General features: G+C 38.6%; 1 protein-coding gene and 1 long non-coding RNA gene across 2 annotated transcripts; both read right to left on the bottom strand.

The window, feature by feature from the left end:
- Positions 1-1,756: 1,756 nt before the first annotated feature.
- Positions 1,757-19,901, bottom strand: LOC146390216 (uncharacterized). The gene is made up of 5 exons (XM_084923265.1): positions 19,289-19,901; positions 17,631-17,975; positions 3,719-3,802; positions 3,019-3,109; positions 1,757-2,826 (listed from the first exon to the last, which is right to left on the bottom strand). The coding sequence occupies exons 1-4, from the start codon at positions 19,347-19,349 to the stop codon at positions 3,054-3,056; spliced, it is 546 nt and encodes a 181-aa protein (XP_084779391.1). The 5' UTR covers positions 19,350-19,901; the 3' UTR covers positions 1,757-2,826; positions 3,019-3,053.
- LOC146390217 (uncharacterized) lies at positions 9,480-16,377 on the bottom strand. The gene is made up of 3 exons (XR_014799807.1): positions 10,042-16,377; positions 9,909-9,947; positions 9,480-9,683 (listed from the first exon to the last, which is right to left on the bottom strand). It is a non-coding gene; the product is annotated as an uncharacterized LOC146390217 (long non-coding RNA).
- Positions 19,902-22,130: the final 2,229 nt, after the last annotated feature.

Below are 22,130 nucleotides of genomic sequence, written 5' to 3' on the forward strand. Positions count from 1 at the left end.
TTTACATGTGAGCACTAAAAACATGTCACATTAGAAGGATATCTATGGTGGCCCTGAGAGGCCAAACGGACTGCAACTTCAGAAGAAGAAGAAAAATTCTGCAAAAAGAAAAATGCTGCAAAAAGAAAAACACCTGCAAAAAGAAAAACACTTGCAATTGCATTATAATACATTATAAATAATATAAACCATTATTTTTAATATATATAAAAGAAGATGTGACAAAGTAAAGCTAGTTTTCGGCTACGGGCCCAACACGGAACCTGATCAACCAGGGACCTCTAGCTGATGTATTAGCCAGAGGTCCCTTTACTACGGTTCGGAGCCGCGGACCTGTTTTATATACGCGCGGAATAGTTTTCTATATGAGATCGCTGCAAAAAGTGCAGCCTTACCTAAATAATTAATTAAAAAATGTTTTTGACACATTTAATGAATTAATCATTGACACATTTAACTAATTATTTATTTATTTCACATTTTCATTAATTATTGCCACATTTAATTAATTATTTAATGGTGTATTTAATTAATTCATTATGGCAGTCCTGGCATTCCATAGTTTATCACTTAGCAATTTGTTAATATGTGTTTCCAGCCAAATAAATGACAGGGAGAGAGAGAGAGAGAGTGACGTCAGACACGTCATACTATAACCTCCCGGGAGTGGACGGGGGTCAGTCGTTGGGATGCGCATGCGCAGACAGATTGCGCGAGCGGTGGGTCTTGAACTTTCTAAGGGAAAAAAGACTTTCTCACGGCTGGTGACAGCGAAGCGGATAACAGTCTTCAGTAGTGATGGGATTTCCGGCTCTTTTTAGAGAACCGGCTCTTTCGGCTCGGCTCACTAAAAAGAGCCAGCTCTTTCGGCTTCGAACCGGCTCTTCGGGTTGTTTTGTTGCTTTAATTAATTTATTATTAACGATAATATAAAATTATGCACAAAAGGAATTACTAATGCAAAAAAAAGTGGTTTTATTTATATATGTTTATATATAAATGGCAGAGCAATGCTGCTGATGAATGATCCCCATAAGGGTGGGATATCATAAAATTGCCAGATGATTACCTGTCTCGCTACAATATGGAAGCTCCTTTCAGGTATCATAGCTACCAAGCTGAATACCCACATGAATCAATACATGAGCACACCAGCAGGTCAAAGCACCAGCTCCTGGTTGAGAGATCAGTACAACAGGACTCTTAGATCAGACAGAGGAACCTGACCTGAGCACTGCCTGGATTGACTACAAGAACGACTACCGCTCATTGCTCCACACATGGATCTTGGAGTGCTTAGCATTGTACAAGGCTAATGGTGTATCGATAACCTTTGTTAGAAACTCGGGGTGACAACATCAGAAGCAACTTAAAGGCAATTGAGGCTGGAAGAGCTGGGCACCACTGCGACTTATTTACCTCTGATCAGCAGCACATGGCTCAGTGGGATAAACATAAATAATGGCTTAGATTTGGTTGAATTCTGGTTGGCAAGATCCGTATGTGCCCAACCTGTAACTGTATATATTTACCTCTGCAGAGGAGAAGTGCTAAAGCATCAAAACAGCAGTGAAGGCTGAGAGCCGATGTGTAACAAGCAGCATGATCTCCTGAAGAGACATCCCATAAAAATCAAAACTAATTGATTTTTCTCTCTTCATTTCTCAGTGAACCAAAAAACAGGCTCTCAGGTAAGATCACATTCATTGGTGCACACTGTGAGGTGAACAGTGAGCACTGAAAACACAGACTGATACGTAGAAATGCCATCACATTTGCCACACTGACCGTGAATGGTGTGGAGATGTTAGCATCAACTAGACCGGTGATGACGCACAGGACTGTGCTGTGCATTGAATTGTTGTTTGTACTATATCTCATGTGTTTGTTAAAATAAGTAGAAGTCCAGCATAGCTACTGTACACCTGACTGTAAGTATTGCAGAATTCAAAAGGAGCTGATTCACCAGATCCAAAGGTCCGATTGGATTTCCACCACAGGATTGTGTGTGTTTAACACAGTGCTGCCTGAGGGCCTGACCATAAACAACATTGAGTAATGATTTCAGCTTTATTAAAAAATAAATAAATAAATAATCTGTTTTTCTTTTCATTTTTCACAGTGTCTGGATCTTAAAACAAGAAAAAAAAGGAGACTTACAAATCCAAGCAAGACAACTGAGTAAAACTAAATACATTCAACAGTGATTAAAACCATTTTAAATACACAGTTAATTGGTTTAATTTAGTGTAACATGGAAAATATCACATTATCAGGTGAACATATTTACAAACACCTGGATTTGTTTTACTGGCCGAGTATGTAGATATGCAGAAACCTTCTTTTTGACACTTAAACAATGCAGATGATATAGAAAATGTGTGCTTTATTTATTAAATGTCTTAGTTTTAGCTTATTATGAACTGTTGCCCTGAGATAACTTACAAACATTGCTGTTTGATGGTACACCTGATGTTATTAATCTGCCAAACAGACTCTTTGTTGTGCTCTCCGGTATCTCCTGCGACACCCTCAGGTGTATTTTTATCCATCCATGATGTCAGACTTTAATTGTAACATATTAACTATAATAGTTGTTTTAAACTAAACACTGCAGTACAAAAAATACATTCAACAATAAAACATTGATTTCAGTCAGTGAATCTCAAGCAGTCATTTATGGAAAGTGAAACAATGCACATAAAAATGTTCAAGAAAGAAATGAATAAATAATAAAAGCTTGATGCATGTCGTCAGTGAAGGACCTCTCTGTTTCTGATTTTTTTTGCTGGTTTTCACACGTTGAGACCTTCTTCATTAGTCACTCTGCTTAAACACAGAAAGACAATTTAAAGATTCACAGAGTTATTCTGAATATTACAAGTTTAACAAACTTGAAAAAATGTGACTAAAAACAAAGGTAAACTAAAATCTGTTAAAAGTGCTCTGATTATTTACATTTACATTATTAATAAAACTTTAAGAACATAAACTTTCTGTCTCTGATGAGTTACTCACTCTTCACGCTTCTTCATAAGCAAACATCCATGTCCTCACACCAGGATCAACGGGACAAAGAAAACCACAGCAGCGATCAGTTCTCGTCTACCTGTCAAAAACAATAAAACATTGATTGCAACATGAATGCACAATGACATGGATGTGATTCAGTGTCAGTGTTGAAAAAGAGCTTAATATATATATAATATGTCACAGACAGGAGGTGGAAATAGGAAATAACCAGTTTTATTCAGAAAGGGGGGCACAGGGCTTTATTTATATTTGACATTGTGCTGATTTTTAATCAAACCCCAACTGTGTGTGCTGTAAACTAAGGCTGTAGTTACAAGGATATATTATTGCCTGTTGTTTACATCACAATATATTTTCATAAGCGATCTAAGATGAGAGAACAGTTTTCATATTGTCACAGTTTGATGTTACATTATCTAAAATCTGTTTCTGCCACCTGTCACCTCTCTGTGACACCATCTTTATTTGTTTCATTCATATTTAAACCTCATACTAACAGTAACCATGTGACACACTGCTCAGACCTTTAATTCAGCTTAGATTTTTGAAATTATCTTGAATATACTTTTAAATTTTTTTTTTAAGTTGTAGGCCTGTGTTTCTGAGTAGATTAAAAATTGTAGTGGTCCTCATGGACAGCTGCTACAAACCAGCTGCTTAAATGTTACACTTGAGTATTTTTCACCTGTGTCTTCAGTCCCTTTATTCACAGGAGGTGGTTGGAGGTTTCTGGGCTGCTGTGTTGTTTTTGTCTTCCCAGGTTTTGGTTCTGAAATGGAAAAAAGTATGCCAGTATGAAAAATATGGAAGTGAATTAAGTTGCTCTAATCTTGTATTTGATTCCCTCTGAGGATCATGTCTCGTATGCATGTACTTCTCAGAATACAAATACAAATCAATATCACAATATAATTCCACCCTGTAGTTAGCAGAGATTATTTTGCTACCTTCAGGACTGAAAAATGAAGCCTGGACTGAGGAAGGACAAACTGCAGTTCATCTAATGTCCACATGATGCACTAGAAGTGACTCAGGCCTCACAAACTCTTTTGAAACTGTAAAAATAAACATTTTTACAGTCTGCTAGAAAAAAATTTTTTTTGTCATTTTTTGTAGTTACTACAAAAAAAGAAGTTATAACAATATATTTATAACAGTTCTGTGGTTTGGTCATTAACAGGTATCAATTTGATGTATGCTTCGAGTCAGAGGTGGGAAGTAAGGAAGCATAAATACTTTGTTATGGTACTTATGGTACCTACAGATATCTGAAAATGTCATGGTCCTGAGTCTGTGGACTGAGTGGTTTTGTTTTGATTATTATTATATTTTGTTTTTAGGTTTATTCTGGTTAAGACTTTCTAGTTCTTTGGTTTTGGTTTCTGTGCTTTCTTGGTTTAGTGCAGGGGTCGGCAACCCTGGGCACTTGTGCCACAGCTGACATGCAAAGGGTTAACTGATGGCACGACACGCAGTGAATTAATCTGAGAAGGTGCATTAAAAAAATAAATGGCTGGGCCAGTGGTGCACATCGCAAATTAACTCGCATAGACACATTAGTTGTGCCGCTTCTTAATGATGGTATCTTAGCTAACAACCCCAAGTACCAGATTCAACTTGTAATTGGCTAAAATAACTTGGGGACGTTGCTATCTGTCCGTTTTTTCAAGCGATGTTGAAATTTCCACATTCCAACACTTCAAATGCTTCAGGAGCTGTCAGCTCAGTGCAGCATCAGCACCACAGAGATACACAGATACATCCGTAGACTCAAGACAGAATTCACTATGCGTTTTCTGGACTTTCAGGTGTATGGACCAATGTTTTCTTTTCTGATCAAACCAGAAAGTTTTAATGAGCAGCTGGATTTCTCTCGCATTAACTGGCTGGACACAGAGGACATTGAAATGCAGCTGATTGAACTGGAAAGCTCGACTCTGTGGGGGTCAAAGTTTGCAGAACTACGAACGCTGCTGGAATCCACAGCTGTGCGTGTTCATGGAGCTTGTATTTTCACCTGCTGGTCATGACTACCTGACAAGTTTAACTGTCTTCAGAACATTGCAGAGGCCTTATTGACAGTATTTGGCTCTACATATCTGTGTGAGCAGATTTTCTCTCACACGAAGAGTGTCCTCAGGTAGCCGTCTGAATGCTGGACACTCGGAGGCCTGTGTCTCTGAGTGGGAGACCTGAGATCACATTAACATCCCACATAGAAAATTTGGTATGGCCAAGATCTGGCCCACAAAATGTACTTACACATGGCCCACATACCGCAAAGAATGACGGCCCTTTGGTGGCCCAGATCGGGTTTGCCAGATGTGGCCCACACATGGGCCAGCACAAGGCCAGTTGCAGACACACTGGTGGTCCTCTGCTGGCCCATGTGTGGATTACCTCTGGCAAACCCTCACTAGGTTTGAGTGTACACTCACAAATAGAGATGGCACGATACCACTTTTTTATGTTCGATACCGATACTGATATCATAAATTTGGATATCTGCAAATTTAACAAAACTGTTTTTTTTAATATCGTGCTGCATTTTGTATAGGTTCATACTCGAATTTTAAAAAAATTAAACACTAAAGCTATTCTGTTATACCTGTATGCAAAAAATACACTGCACAAAATATCTCATAGTTTAGCAATACCGATCAATCTAATAAACTTAAACCTACACCATTCTCCCTATTCTGGTATTTTAAAGAGTACTTAGCAGAAATATTAAACAACCTAATAGGGTTGCAAACTCCCAGCAAAAAAAATAAAAATAAAAATAGGGAACCACCCCCCACCCTCCGCCTTATAATGCTTAATAAACATAATCTACTACACATGTAAAACAAATGCACAGAAATCAATTATTTTTCCACAATATTTAAATAGATTCAACATCTTTCTTGCACAGAACTCCAGACTGAAAAAGTACTATAGCTTTCTACGGTATATTAGACTTAATGGTTACTATATAAAGTAATGGATTTCTATACATTTTATGTTACATTAAAACTTTGGTTGTAAGATTCAGATAATTATTTATTAAAAGCTAGACATTTTAAATGAGAATAAGAAAGAAAAGTATGTCTTTGTGCCCTCCTTTCCCTGTTAATGCCCTACCTGCCCCCCTGGCAAAACTTTGCTAGACCCGCCCCTGCACACTTACCAGCTGTCAGCTACGCAGAAAAGCATCCTGGTGTAGAATGTAATATTAAATAAATTCTAGCAACAACTTATCAAGCTTAAACGTGCTGCTGTTGTTCAGGTGCTGGTTTCCTCTTTCTGGTGCAAAGTGGACCAAAAACAAACAAGAGAGACGAGGGTGGCGACAGAAAAGCCGATCAGCTGATCATTGATCAGTTTCATGACTGAATTAGCAACAGGAGAGGGAGGGGGAGAGAAGAGGCAGTCGCTCCATATATTTGGTGTTAAGCTTAACGTGGGAATGCTTTAAAACCATTCAGAGATGAACTTACACACTTGCTTTACTTCTCTCTGGGATAACTTTCTCGGAGATGAAATGCCAGTTTTGTAGCGAGGCTCCAAATGCTCAACCAGACCGCCGACAGGTCTCACACGCCACAGCCGCTCTATCACGTGATGCATACTGCTCCGACGTGCTAACGTTATGAGCTGAGTTACGCCATGTCGCAAGTTTTGTGAGGCGCTTTCGTGATATTTAATGGATCGGATTACGTTTTTTATTTCTCTCCGATATCCGAACCAGTAATTTAGGTCAGTATCGGACTGATACCGATACGTAATATCGAATTGGTCCATTTCTACTCACAAACCTGTCAAACCTGCATTTGAAACGTTTGCTACCATAGCAGGATATATAAATATCCTGGGCAGGGCTGGACTGGGACAAAAAATCAGCCCGGGCATTTTGACTAGAGACCGGCCCACCAGGTATTACACTCAAAAAAATGAAACGTTGACTTTAATTAAAATTATTTTGTCAACAGGTTCCACGAAATTGCATTGTGTTAGTTTAAAGCAAAAATCTTTAGTTCATCTAATTTTAAAAAACTACTTAAGATTAACAAGAGATATTTAAGACTACCTAAATCAAGTTATGTTGTATGAACACAGATGATATATTTACAGGTTAGATAGTTTAGATTAGTTACTTCAACACATTTCTTATTTGTGGCAGTAAAATGTTAAATTTAAGTTAGATTAATTCAAATATTATATTTTCAGCCACCTTGTGCTTTACTAATTAGTTTTACATAAATCTATTTTGTCAACAGGTTCCACACAAATGAATTAAGTACATCCAACTTATTTTTTTTAAATTTCTTTTATTGCCAACACATTCAGTGAGCATTTGTGTAAAACCGGTCCGAAACAAAACACAACAGCTCTTTGGGGTCAGTAACTAACAGTATGTAGACAGATGCAACATCACGACTTTAAATTAAATGTCTGTATCTGCCAGAAATAGAAGAAAAAAAACATTGAAGACCACATAACATGTTGATAAGATGACACTTGAGTTATGCACATGTGATGCTAGTAAGGTCTGTGGAGTTTTTTTTCTTTTAGTGTCTAAAATGGATAGCAAAGTTGCTATTTGCAATGATTGCTTAGGGTCACTCCAGTAACACAACGCCAATGAAGTGCTTTCCTTTAACAATGCAAAGTGAAGTGTCCACCTCAACAGCCACAGTAAAAAAATAATGTAATAATAATAATAATAATAATAATAATAATAATAAATAGTCCACTGATATTAGCAATCAAAGAAAATTATATCACCATCCCAAATAAAACTTTAATAAAACATGCCAACATTATGGTCTAACAATAAAACAGCTTGTCAGCGTTCAGTTTTTTTGCAACAGCACAGCAGTAACCATTTAACACTTGCCACTGTCAACGTTTATTTTACCAGTGTTTGGGCAAAAAGCTTGAGTTGTAAACATTTTAACATGGAAACAATTGTTCGTCTTTAAAAGTCCGCAAAATATACATTCATCCTGTATTCCTAAATTACCCTTATTCTTAGTATGTATTGCAATTACCTTTACAATGCACACAATGTAGCACAAACAGAATATGAACATATTTCCACCTCATAACAATATGCCTTGAACGCTAATATACACACCACCCTTCAACATTTCTGGTGCAGTATCATCTCTCAATTAAATCCTTTGAATCTCAATTAAATCCCCCGCCCCCCTCCCACAAGAGTAAAATCTCTCAAATTGTAGTAGTTTACAAACTTTTCAAAATTTTCAAAATTTCTCTTAAATGTAATTTTCCCTTTATCTGTCATTTTCAACAAATTACCACTTTATTCCCATTCAGCCTCCGAAAAACTTCTGTCCATCTGACAGAACATTCATCATCCAAATTAAGGGTTGGCTTATTCATTCAGTTTATTCTTGAGCATCTGTACCTTGGTCAAGAGTCTGCTGACATACAGATGAAGGAAGAGCTTCTGAAGTACTTCAAAGAAAGCTTTCAGTCTTGAGGTTAACTGAGATTCAGTGCATATATCCCACCCATTAAGAGTGCACATGCAGAGGCCAGGTCTTCCAGGTCATGCAGAACACCCGAGATGGCTGGAGGAGTGCTAGCATCAACTCTTTCGATGGTGAAGATAGCAAGGGTAATTTGTTCCAGCTCCCTCTGAACAGCTGTAGCTGTAGCTTAGACACAAAAACATAGAAAAATGGCGTCCAGTTTAATGAAGTAAACACAATATTAGGAACATGCACCCCAGTGAGCCACTATTTTAGACTACAGATTCAACAATAAATATAAATAGTTTGGGTATACAAGAAGATTTCCCAAAACATTTAAACAGGTTCCATGCAAACTACAACAACAACAACATTACAACATGCAACAACATTAGTTATTCAAAATTTGGTTTAATACAGATAAAAAACTAAACTAAAATTACCAACCAATTATTCTTTGAAGAGGATGCTTGGGTCTTCATTCAGGTAAAAAGGTAGTGCCCTGAGGACACACTCCCTCCCCTTTTCAATAGTTTCCTTCTGTAGAGAGTGGCAGAGATACAGGAAGAGAAAACAGAAATACTTTAGGATGACACAAACTCACATTATACGCAAAATGAATGACATATCCACTGCACAGATAGACATGTACACAAGACCAACTAATCATCACATGGACATGAATAGTTAACCTGTTGGGCAGGGTTTCCACCACATTATATATGTCCATAATGGAGGTAAAGACAAACTAATACATCATCTTTTTTGCATTCAAAAACTGATCTTTAACATAAAAACCATTCACTTATGGTTTAACCCGAAATTGAGGGATCAGATTTTACATATGTGTAGGTAATTTTAATTTTCCAAAGTTTTGAGCACCAAACTCTGTCTTGCTTAATATAAATATAAGTACAATGTGCAGCTACCATACACTAGCTGTTTAAATTTGAAAGTGATCTTATTAGCCATAATATTTTGCTGTATAACTGAATTTGCTGAATAACGCACCTTTGTGGCTGGGGCCAAAATTTGTCTAATTTTCTTCACTGCAGTGCCTCCTTTTTTCTTGAAGACTTTTATGAGCTGGTCATTGGTGTATTGGTCAAGTTGTGTAAAAAGCCTTGGAACAAGTGGAGCAGTAGTAATCCTCACAAATTCTGCTTCCACCTGAAAACATGTCAACAAACACAACATACTGTACTGTAAATATACATACTATATGTACACATATACATACTTTATAACTAAAACTAATGTAGAAAGACCTCATTAAAGCTATAATTTTAACACAAACATTTACACAAAATGCTAATGGAGCCATTACAGCTTTTATTGTTATTTATCAAGTTCCAAAAAATATTGATCACAGCTGATCTGAAAAGAATTTCATACCTCAGGCCCTTGAACTGCAACCTTTACAATGGTTCAGATCTGGAGAAGAAATAACAGGGGCATGGGATGGGTCACTAAAGAAAACTTAACTTATAAAACAGTTTTGTTTTTAAAAGTATAACAGTTCACATACCACATACAAGCTCAGCAGTACCACATACACCACATCAGTATAGGAGGGAGCAGGTAAAGGCCCGGATCTGAAATTTATAAAGTAAAACAAGAAATTCATTACTTAATTTCAAGAAGCAAATTACTGATTGAATTACAACTAAATAAAATACTACTCAGAAGAAAAGCAAGAGATTGACACTGCCATGTGCTAACTTTCTATAGAAGCAATTATCACCAGGTCTGTCGACCTCCATTGTCTGTCCACTCATATGTCGTGAATAATTTTATTTAAAAAATTAAGTGTGTGATTTAACAAACTGTAATTTATAACTATGTTGGTATGTATAACTCCGCTAGGAAACATGCTGTATTTACAGACCATTTTTACATAATACAGATTACTGATAGAGCATAACAATGGTGTCACAGTGGCTTTCGCCCTTGGCTTTTAGGATTTTAAATGTCACTTTATGCTATCCTTGCTATCCTATTCGATATTTATAACTCTCGGATTACAGTAAAGGAATCCCAAGAAAGCAAATGAAAAAATAACCCCTTGAAAAAATAACCCCATGAACCCCTGTAGCTAATCCCTTAATAAAACAAAAAACAATAAAAAATGTTTCTTACACAGTCCACAAAATAAGCATGTCCAGGACCCAGTAAAACTAATGTAGAACAAGCGCACGCAAACGATATAACATGTCTTGTAAGACAAACGCAAAATATAACCATGCTCGACATGTAGATACTACACAACATAGTCAAAGGAAAAAGTGGTCTTACCTCTCAAAGAAACAGCAGCTTGGCGCCAAAACAACGTTTTCAAGTTAAATTTGAAGTCTTGCGCATGAGCAGGCACAAGCCGTGAAACCTTGTTGTTCTTTGCGGTTTTATTACAACTGTTTTTGCATTACTGCCACCTTGTGGATATACAAAGTATATCGATCCTAATTGACTTAACTTAAATGTTATGCCATCAAGTAACACATTAGTATTATGTACGTTGAATAATAGACACAATTACGTAGACTTGATTAGAAAAGCATATGTTAACTTAACAAAAACATATATTTTAAGTAAAATGAAAATAAATAATTAATATACACTGAACAATCCCCCTCATTCATTTTTTTGAGTGTATAGGAAAAACCATAAAGCCTTTAAATGAAAACAAATGTCGTTGTGACAGTGATGTACACTGTCTTGTTGGTACATATGTATCAATCTAATAAACTTAAACCTACACCATCCTCCCTATTCTGGTATTCTAAACAGTACTTAGCCAAAACCCAAAGACTGCTTGGTTGAGTTAACTTCCTGAACTATCTACAACATATGGTGGAAACCTGAAATTAAGACAGAGAAGACTAGAGGTGAGACATGACCATTACTGAATATTAAAAATAATAAATGACAGATTTAGTGATATTTTCATAAACTATGTATTTACCACATCAATAAACGGCATGGCAGGGCAAAATATTTTTTCTAACATGGCAACCTTTTAAAAGTGAAAGGAGACAGAAAGACAGGTGAGAAAGAATAAAACTTAACTGACTTTTTGATGGCATTTTACACACAGTACTAGTACAGTATCTAGAAAATGTGGGAAAATACTGGCATCATGTACAGTACTTTCTTCTGAAGAACTTATGTTGGGACCCTGAAAAAAACGTATTTGTACAATAATGGATTTCTATAAATTTGACATCAGATGAAAACGTTGGTTGTAAGATTCGGATAATTATTTGTTAAAAGCTAGACATTTTAAATGAGAATAAGAAAGAAAAGTATTTGTTTGTGCCCCCCTTTCCCTGTTAATGCTCTACCTGGCCCCCTGGCAACACTTTGCTAGACCCGCCCCTGCACAGTTACCAGCTGTCAGCTACATAGAAAAGGATCCTGGTGTTATTTGTCTCTCAGAAACAGTTCATAGCTTTCCTTCAACCCATTCATGTCACCTAAAAGGTAAACCTGTTTCTCCATCACCTGTTCAGCTCTGATGATTCAGTAAGGACATCTCCTGGTTTCATCTTCGTGTTTCCCTCTCACCAGATAACCAAACCGATATCATGACCAGCAGCTTTTACGGCCGTGGCTCCAACAAACATCAGCTGATACTAGAAAGTAATATTAAGTAAATTCTAACAAAAGCTTATCAAGTTTAAAGGCGATTCTGCTGTTTAACGCCACCTCCGCTACTTTCCTCTTTCTGGCGCAAAGCGGGAGATAAACAAGCAAGAGAGACGGGACTTGTGGCAGAAACGCTGATCAGCTGATCATTGATCAGTTTTATGATTGAAGTAGCAGCAGGAGAGGGAGGGGGGAGAATGAGAGAAGAAGAGGCAGCTGAAAGCATAAAGACACAGAATAACTCCAGCTTTTTGTCTTTTTTTTTTAATTGTAGCTGAAGTACGGGACAAATCCCGTTTATTTTCAGCTCAATACGAAACGCATAATATTAACTCTGAATACCAGAGGATTCCGTTTTTTACAGGACGGTAGGCAACTCTACTAACTAACCATATGAATAAAATAAAGTTCACCAGTAACATCATAGCACCCACCCAACTGTATAGAAACTCTGTCATGCTAGCTAGTACACAGTACGAGTTATTGTAACTGACTGTAAAAAGTTAGCACAACGAAAATAAACTCCACCTAAACTTGGTTTATATCTGACCCAGATAGACTGCAGGTCATAACTTCTTACCTGAAGCTCATTTCACCTGACAGTTGGACCGGTGGCCGCCTTGGGTCTCTCCACCTCCGCCTCCCCTTTCCCCCAGCCACCTGCTGGCCTCCACCACTTGCTAATTTTACTGAATCTGTGAAAGCTCCACCATAGCCACTACCAAACAATTGAGTTATTTTTACACGTCTGCCAGCATATGTCCAATCCGCCACCTTTCACTGTTTACACGGTTAGGAAAAAAAGATAACAACAACAAAACATCAGCCCATTTAAAACGAAAAATTACCATCGGCCCACCGGGCAAATGCCCTGTATGCCCGATGGCCAGTCCAGCTATGGGCCTGGGCCACATAAACCAAACCATAATCGGGCCAGATATGGCATGCCATCGCATAAACAGTGGTGTCATTGCCAGACCTGGCGCACATCTGGTTGACATACACACTGCCATGACACCAGTCAGTCAGAAGTGCCAGCTTACCGGATCCCGGCCAGACCTGTTTTCTATGGGCCTGGGCCATATACACCAAACCACAATCGGGCCAGATGTGGCATGCCATCACATAGACAGTGCCATCTATGCCAGGCCTGGCTAGGGCTGCACGATTAATCGTTAAAAAATCGCGATCTCAATTCATACTTATGTGCGATCTCATTTCCAAATGACAACGATTAAAAAAAAAAAAAAAAAGACGACAACGATTGTACCGCATTTTGATCCGGGACGTAATCTGCATGAAAACAAGCGCTCACTCTTCCTGCTCAACAAATGACAAGGGCGGAGCCTTATACCACGTGATACAGAAGCTGGCTGCTAAAATTGGCAGGGAAAAAACAACGGAGAGCACGTCAGGGATGACGAGAAAGTGACTGGAGAAAATCCGTCCCCGTCAAACACCCAAACATCAATAACGGGAACCTTATACAGCGCTTCCCTATACCCGTCGAACTCCCGCAGGCACAAAGAAATTACGGAGGCTATTACTTATCACCTGACCAAAGATATGGCTCCCATCAACACTGTGCAAAACGAGGGATTTAGGAAAATGATCAACACCCTAGACAAACGCTACACAGTGCCGTCCCGCAACTATTTATCTATTGTTGCACTACCTGCTCTATACACGCAGTGTCGAGCAACGGTGGAGACGGAATTTCAAGCAGTACAACATTTTGCGGCAACCACAAAATGTGAAACATTTGTTGTTTTTATGTTTATTTATTGTTTTTATGTTCAGTCTCAACTGTTACGAAGTTGATGTGCAGTTAATAAGTGCAATAAATATTTATATTGGAAAAGAAAATCGTGAGAGAATCGTGATCTCAATTCTAAGCAAAAAAATCGTGATTCTCATTTTATGCAAAATCATGCAGCCCTAGGCCTGGCCCATATCTGGATGACATATGTCTTATCATGCCAAAAGTGCCGGCTTGATACCAGATCCGGGCCAGACCTGCTTGCTATGTGGGAACATGACGGAACTCCGTTTAGACCATGTCCCGGCATGACCATGTCCCGGAACATAATAGTGCAAAAGTAACATGACGAAACTCTGTTCAGACGGTGAATGGACTGATTCTTATATATCACTTTTCAACTCTCCCAGATTACTCAAAGTGCTCTTTACAACATGCCACATTCACCCAATCACACACTTTCTCTTAACTGAGTGCTCCTTAACTACATTCATACACATTTACACTCACGACATGCAGACTGGAGGAGCCAGGGATCGAACCACTAACCTTCAGAGCAACAGGTGACCTACGCTACCGACTGAGCTACAGCCACCCACTTGCAAAGATGAGTAAAGCCTCACTAGGTTTTGGATAAAGTGTACGCTCACATACCTGTCAAACCTGCATTTGAAACGTTGGCTACCATAGCAGTATAGTATTGGTCTTCTAACTAAAATAGGAAAAAAGGAACATAAATAGTGCCATCATTGCCAGATCTGGCCCACATCTGGTTGACATACACTCTGCCATGACACCAGTCAGTCAGAAGTGCCAGCTTGATGCCGGATCCGGGCCAGACCAGTTTTCTATGAGACTGGGCCACATAAACCAAACCACAGTCGGGCCAGATGTGGCACGCCATCACATAAACAGTGCCATCTACGCCAGGCCTGGCCCATATCTGGATGACAGCCAGCAGTGCCAGCTTGATGCCAGATCTGGGCCAGACCTGTCTGCTATGTGGGGTGTGTTCTCTTGTGCTCATCACTGGTCTGTCTGCGTGTCATCCCTGCATGTTTTCCTGTGAGTTATGGTTTCAGATTTGTTGATTAGATTTTCCCAGTTTAGGTTTGTTCTTAGTTTCCGTCCCATCTCTTCTCTGTCTGTATCATCACCTCATGTAAATAAAGCTCACTCATCGCATCTATGTCAGTGCCTGCGTTTGGGTCCTTTTCCCTTAAACTATTATTTTCAGGTATCTGTAGCTTACTTGAGTATTATTTTTCTGCTAACTTTTTATTTTTACTCAGTACATTTAAGCACAAATATTTGCACTATCTACTCCTTAAATTTTCAAAAAGAGACTCATTGCTTTAGGTTGAAAGTGGGTCAGAAGGAGTGCAGGTTTCCATAAGTTGTTTTTGTGGTGCTTCAAAAACCTAGTTAGCACCAGTGTTGGTCAAGTTACTTGAAAAAAGTAATCAGTAACTAATTACTGATTACTTCCCCAAAAAAGTAATCCCGTTACTTTACTGATTACTTATTTTCAAAAGTAATTAATTACTTAGTTACTTACTTACTTAGTTACTTTTTAAAAACACGATTTACAACCTGAATAGGTGATAAAGCCATAGATCTGTCAAGCCAATTCTACTTTTTCTGCATAATCCATCATACAAAATGTAATCAAATGGAAAGGTCTCTTTTTTTTTAAACTTGTTTTATCCGTTTTAATCTTTTAACTTTATGCATCAAGCAAAAATTAAATTATATGCACCATTTTCTGACTGTAAGAAATTAGTTTAACATTTAAACCTATTTTCTGCACATTCCAGCACATAAAATAAAATATTTTTTTGTGTTTGCACTCAGTCTTTCAAATAGATGCAAGTAAAACACAGCAGAAAGTAAATAAAATCAAAGACTAGCGGTCCTATTGCTCTATTTTCACCTGTAAAGCAGGAGTGGGGTAGGCGGAGGTGTGCTCTGGTGCAGGTGTGCCGCAGCGGTCAGTGGAAGTATCCGCGAGTTTCTCTGTGAATTTCCGATTACGTCGTTGCGCACTCGGAGCTTGTTTAGGGTTTTTTTCGGTGTAAAAAGAAGTTTTCTTCCCACCCACAACGGACGCTAATGGTTTTGTCACTTTTTATGGAATCAAACTCAAAGTAAGGTCAGTACTTCCACGCTTTAAACGTTGCATGGTCATACTCTCTCCCGCACTCGATATATGATCCATTGTTGATCTGCACACAGCTGTTGTCACGGACGTCGCACTCGCTTACGTCACTGTCATGAGACATTCTCGCAAAAAAATCACGGTTTTAGTAACGCAGTAACGCAGCGTTCCTACGGGAAAGTAACGGTAATCTAATTACCGTTTTTGCAATAGTAATCCCTTACTTTACTCGTTACTTGAAAAAAGTAATCAGATTACAGTAACGCGTTACAAGTAACGCGTTACTGCCCATCTCTGGTTAGCACTAGCCAGGAAACACAAAAGGAGTTATTGTTTTTTTTTTAAGTAGCAGGTAAAAAACAACAAAAAAAAAAAACAGCAAACAAACAAAAAAACTCTGTTTGCAGTTTGTGGCACCGTGTGTTGTAGCTAAAGATCCAGTTGCCGTATTTCACATGAAGAGAAAAGAAAGAGAGCTAATCTCACTCAGAGATGGAGAAAGATAAGAAAGCAAGACAAGAGAGGAAGAAAGGGGGTTAGACTTGGTAGTAAGGACTGCTCAGTGGTGTTTGATAAACTGGACATTTAAAACTTACATTTACATAATTTCAATCATATTGGATATTCCTACCAAAAAAAAATAAGCTAACTAGCTTGTGTTATGCAAATATCACATGAAAATACTTGGGGCTTTCTATGGGATAAATAAGTTTATAAGCTTGTGGTACTGCCCTAAATTTATTGTAAAGCACAGTGTTGGACTGGTGCGCAGAAGCTGTGGTGCTGGTTTATATCAAGTGTAGAAGTGTAAATTTAAGATGATGATGGTTAGATTAATTCACTGAATTCCACCTTTATACCAACTGTATACTGTCTGGTATAAAGACATGGACATCAGATCTTAGGGTTTCCCCACCTGCTGAATCCCATTGTGACCCCTGACTGTACTCATTTTACTATTTGTATTGACCCATTACAATGGAGTCAATACAAACTAGGTACTCCGCCCTCCACAGCCTTTTCCTTTAACTGCAGCTGTACTACATAACAGAGTCAAACAGAGTCAAACTGAGAACATTTATTAGTATCAGAATTTAGATTCAAATATTTGTATTATTCTGTATTTATATTAGTTTATTATCATATTAATACAGCACAATTATCAATTACCTTTGTACAAAAATAGCTGGTAGAAATGTCTTTCGGGATGTATTTTTTAACCTAGGTATTTGTACTTAAGTAAAGAACGTCTGTACTTTTGCCAACTCTGCTTAGAGTTTATGTCTGATAGTCTGATAATTCAATTAAATGCTTTAGAAAGCATTGATGGCTGTCAATATATTGAGGTCCAGTAAACAGTAATGAGGGCTGAAACTATTTAAAGAGCATTATGCATTATTATTAATTGCATTATTGTTATTTATTTATTTAGTTAGATATGTTATTGCAAATTCAAAAACTAAATGTAAGATTTACAAACAAAAATCTCAGGATCCAACCTTGATCTATTTTAACAGCTCACAGTGATCACATGTGTATAAATGAATTGTCTTACCAGAGACGGTGACTCTGCAGCTGTTGGAGCCGCGGCCATAACCTGTGTCCACCTCACACAGGTACAGACCCGAGTCCTCAGTCCTGAGTCTGGACAGCTGGAGTCTGATTCGTCCTTCTCTGAGGGCGTCTTTGTCACTCTGGACTCGTCCTGAAAACTCTTCATCCTCTGAGAACTCGACACCATCATGAAGATGATACAGAGTTAAGTCATAATTCAGGCTACAGAGGATCTCCAATGCTGAGATGGGCATGTCTGGTTTGGTGGTGAACGTCCACTCCAGTGTGATGTTGTGGTTCTCCTCTGCCTGATAGGAGCTCTGTGTCACATCCACTACAAATGATCCTGTTGAGGAGACAGAGAGGAGCAGACACACTCACAACTACAACATCAGAACTCCTTTCACAGTGAGTCAGAGACAACACTGTCAAAAATCACTGCTGTGTTGGTTGATTTGTTCAAAAAGATCAAACACACATATACAAACTACAAAATCAACAACAACAATCTGATGAAGTTCTGCTGTGACAAACATGGAAACAATGATTTTTCCTCAGCATGAAGGAAATAATGAAACCATCAGAGAGCTGTGCTGCAGGACGCCTTTATTAAGGCTGTGCCATTAATAGAGTTCATTATTAGTTACTTATTAAAACAAGATCAACTAAATAAAACAATTATTGTGTCTCATTGTTCTGGGATCAGTTTCTGAATTTCAGGCTCTCTAAAAGTCCAGATTCAGTCCCTGACAGACTGTGGCAGCTTCAACTGACTTCATTTATTTTGATTTTGTTCTTTGAATTCAAATTAAAGTTCAAGAAAATCTGATTAAACAAACTGAGAAGTTACTTAAAGTTTAATGTAAACCCATTATTTCCATCATATAATAACACAGATGTTACTTTAAACACTTATCAGCTCAGTTTGGAAACACAGAGACTGAAGCAGTTTCAGGATTGTCCTGCTGGAGAAACAAAAACTACTGCTGTGTTTAACATAGTCATGAGGTGTTTGCTGACATCTAATGGTCTTATTGTGAACTCTTTAGTGCAGACCTCCCCAAAGTGTGGGGCCCGCCACCTAAGGGGGGGCAGAGACATTGCAGGGGGGGCGCGGTATGAAAAGGGGAAAAAAAGAAAAAAACAATGCTTGGACACTGCTAGCACGGGCGCCCACACAAACGCAAAGCAGGAGATGAAGCATCGCTGAATATGTTTCCAAACCAACTTTATTCTAAGCCAAAGAAAATATGGTGACGCATATCTTCTCTTTGGTTTCACCTGCACAAGTTCTGAGGTAGGTCTCCCCTGCAGAATTGGTTTTTCCTTCTTCGGGAGCAGCGCTGGGCTGTTCAAATCACGGACAAACAGTAGAAAAGCGCTATACAAATGCAGGCCATTTACCATTTTTACTAAATGCTTGAGGTGTGAAATAAACCGCAATGGAGCAAAATATGGGTGTGTGTGGTTGGAGGATGTGTGCCTGCGTGTGTGTTAACCTGACAGTGTCAACTTGGTTGTTTTGAAAAGTGGATGGTTAATAAATGCCATGTGAACATTAAAAATTAATATTGGAAAAATATCTCTCAGCATTACTTACCAGTTAAATACAAAATTAAGTCAAAGTAGCTACAGTCTGATAGAAACAGCTTTATTTACCTTTAATGAAACTGAAGCACAGGATTAAAATCCAAAGAGAAACAATGTGAAACCCCTCCATGGAGGGTCGGCAGCAACCAACTTTGACGGGGAGGCATTCAGGCACTCTGGCACTCAAAAGAAGAAAGAAATAATAAAAACACGCCACGCAAATGTCCACAGCCACAGTACACAGGTATAAATGTGGATCTGTGTCAGTCTGCAGAAGTAAAGCAAGAGACAAACTGGAGAAGAGGGTGTGCTGCAGAAGGTGGAAAACAGTTAATAACTCTGTTAAATCTCAACACTCAGACATTAGAATCATATTTTTAGATCAGACTGAACTTTTAGTTCCGTTTTACTTCATAAGTATTACAAATAAACCTCAATAAAGCCAATAATTGTTGACAAAGAACAGTTGCTCCTAATGAGTGCCAAACTTTTCTGAGAAACACCACGTTTAAGTTTTTCAGTGTCAAAGTCACTGACAGCTTTCATCATCTACAACATGAAGGTATCTCAACATAAACCTGTTTACCTTGAAGCGTCCAGACCATGAAAACCTGTGCAAACTGTGACTGGAAACCACGACGGCTTAGTTCCCGCACCCACATGTATAGTACCGCCACCTCGATGTAACCCAAACGCTGGTCAAAATGTCAAAATGTTGTTTTTTTTTTTAGCTCCCTTTCTTTCTAGTCCCGACCCTTTATCGAGATCTCGAGCCAATTGGCTAAAAAAATAATTTTTCCTATTTTCTATTGGCCAAAAACTGAGTGCTTGGAGACTATCGCTCAGTGGTTGGGGGGGCTCCATCGAGGGGGCGGTACTATTCACCCCTTCGACGTCATGGACTCGCGTACTTGAAAAAGCAAAACCACAAAAAAGGAAGAAACGGATTTTCCATTCAGTACTGAAGACTCAAACATGTTAACAGGAACAGACTGCAGCACACTGCAGTGTGCTCTAAAATCATTGGCCTGCCTGTCAGAACTCACAGGTTTTCAGCCAACAGACCCTTAGACAGGCAGCTAAAATCACCAACGACCCCTCTCACATTCTTCACCCAGCATTTCAATGGCTCCCCTCTGGGCGACGCCTCCGCTGCATTTCCTGCAGGACTGAGAGGAGGAGAGCCACCTTTGTCCCCAAAGACAATCTGCTTTTTAACTCCACCATAAACATAAACTACTCTGCACTCTTTTTACACTGCCGACACTTTATTCACTTTTAATCACTTTCAGTTATTTATTCACCTTTCAGTCACTTTAATTGTTAAAACGGTGTAATTTTAAAACTGTATATACTGTATATTCTGTGTATTTATTATTTCACTCCTATTGCCTGTTCTTATTGTCCTCATCTTCAATGTTATGCTGCTCGGTTGTTTGTTAATTGCCCCTCTGGGATAAATAAAGTCATCTAATTCTGACTCTGATGTGTCTGCAACAAAGCAGCAGGAACGTTTCAGTGCTGTTTAAAATGTTGTAATGATGGATTCACTGGTTAACAGACACCAGTGGAACTCATTCAGATCCTAAAATATGAATCAAAGTGAGATATTTAACCAGTCATCTCCTCTACCTCCCAGTATAAAGGCTTGTACATTTCAGTATAGTCTTCAGGGAACAATGGAAGCTCTGATGATTAAAATGATTTTGGTAGCACTTTACTCTTTAGTACGCCATTATTAAATGCAGATATTTGTATTTGTATGCACCATGTACATCTATCACTGTTTTTACATCACTGCTAATAATAACTATTTGTATTTATAAATGACACACTAAAGAGGAGTAATGTTACATAAATGATGAATTAACACGTTTTAAAACCTTATTTATGTTTAATAGTGTGGCATTAATAAAAAGTGCACCATTATTTTTAAGATATCAAAAATAAAATCAGGACTTGTACCTCTGAGTGTCTGTGCCATTAATTAAATGGATGAATTCCCAATGACAACATCAATTTGCTCAACAGAAGCTCAAATAATACAAACATCCTGTTTCTGCTGCGGTTTACAGTCTGCACTTCAGCATTTGGTTTCACTTCATAATATGGCAAAATTAGGCTGGTTTGCATCTCAAATAAGGGCATGTGCACTGACTCTCCTCAGTTCAGTAGCTTTTTCTAACAGGAACATATTAAACCAAGAGAAGTGATTTAGAGAGAGAGAGATGAGATTGCCTTTATTTGTCAGTTGCAGGTCTTTTGCCCACAACCGAGATGACAGACCTTGCCGACCGTACATACCATACACAAACATCACATTGGGGAGACAGGTCAGGCTAGGTAGCGAGGAAAAAAACATCGAAATGTGTAACACAAAAGGATAATACAGGAATGCACAGATATCAACACACCATAGCACAATAAACACAGACAAGCAACATGGGAAAGAGTTCCAGTGTGTACATCTGATCTGGGACTGCTGCAATCTTTCGACTGCGCCTCCAACTGACCCGATGTCCACATCAGAGGGGAGGTAAGCGTTGGAGGTGGCGTTGGATCCGGGGTAGGGAGGGTGATGCGTCAGTGAGTGCTTATCAGTATCAGTATATGTATGTGTGTGCGTGTCCATAGTTCAGCTGAGACAGTGTCCTTCGCCCTGCCAGGCTAAGTAAACAGTCTTCCAGCCAACCCAGGTGGCCTTGCATGGAATGGGAAGGAACAGACTAAACACAGTCGTTATCAGGGTGTTTTGTTCAGCTCCGGCCTTGCAGCTGGCGCCGAAGGGGTATCCGCATAAGTGATGTTATTTTTTACTTTAGTGCGAACAGCATATGAAATCAAAGCAGTTCTACAGTCCAACATTGGTCTCTCAATCTCCTGTTGGAGAGCCGCGAGCTTTGCCATACTT

This window comes from Perissodus microlepis, chromosome 3 (assembly GCF_051167445.1).
Source record: "Perissodus microlepis isolate ML-2025 ecotype Zambia chromosome 3, ASM5116744v1, whole genome shotgun sequence".
Taxonomy (NCBI): Eukaryota; Metazoa; Chordata; class Actinopteri; order Cichliformes; family Cichlidae; genus Perissodus; species Perissodus microlepis.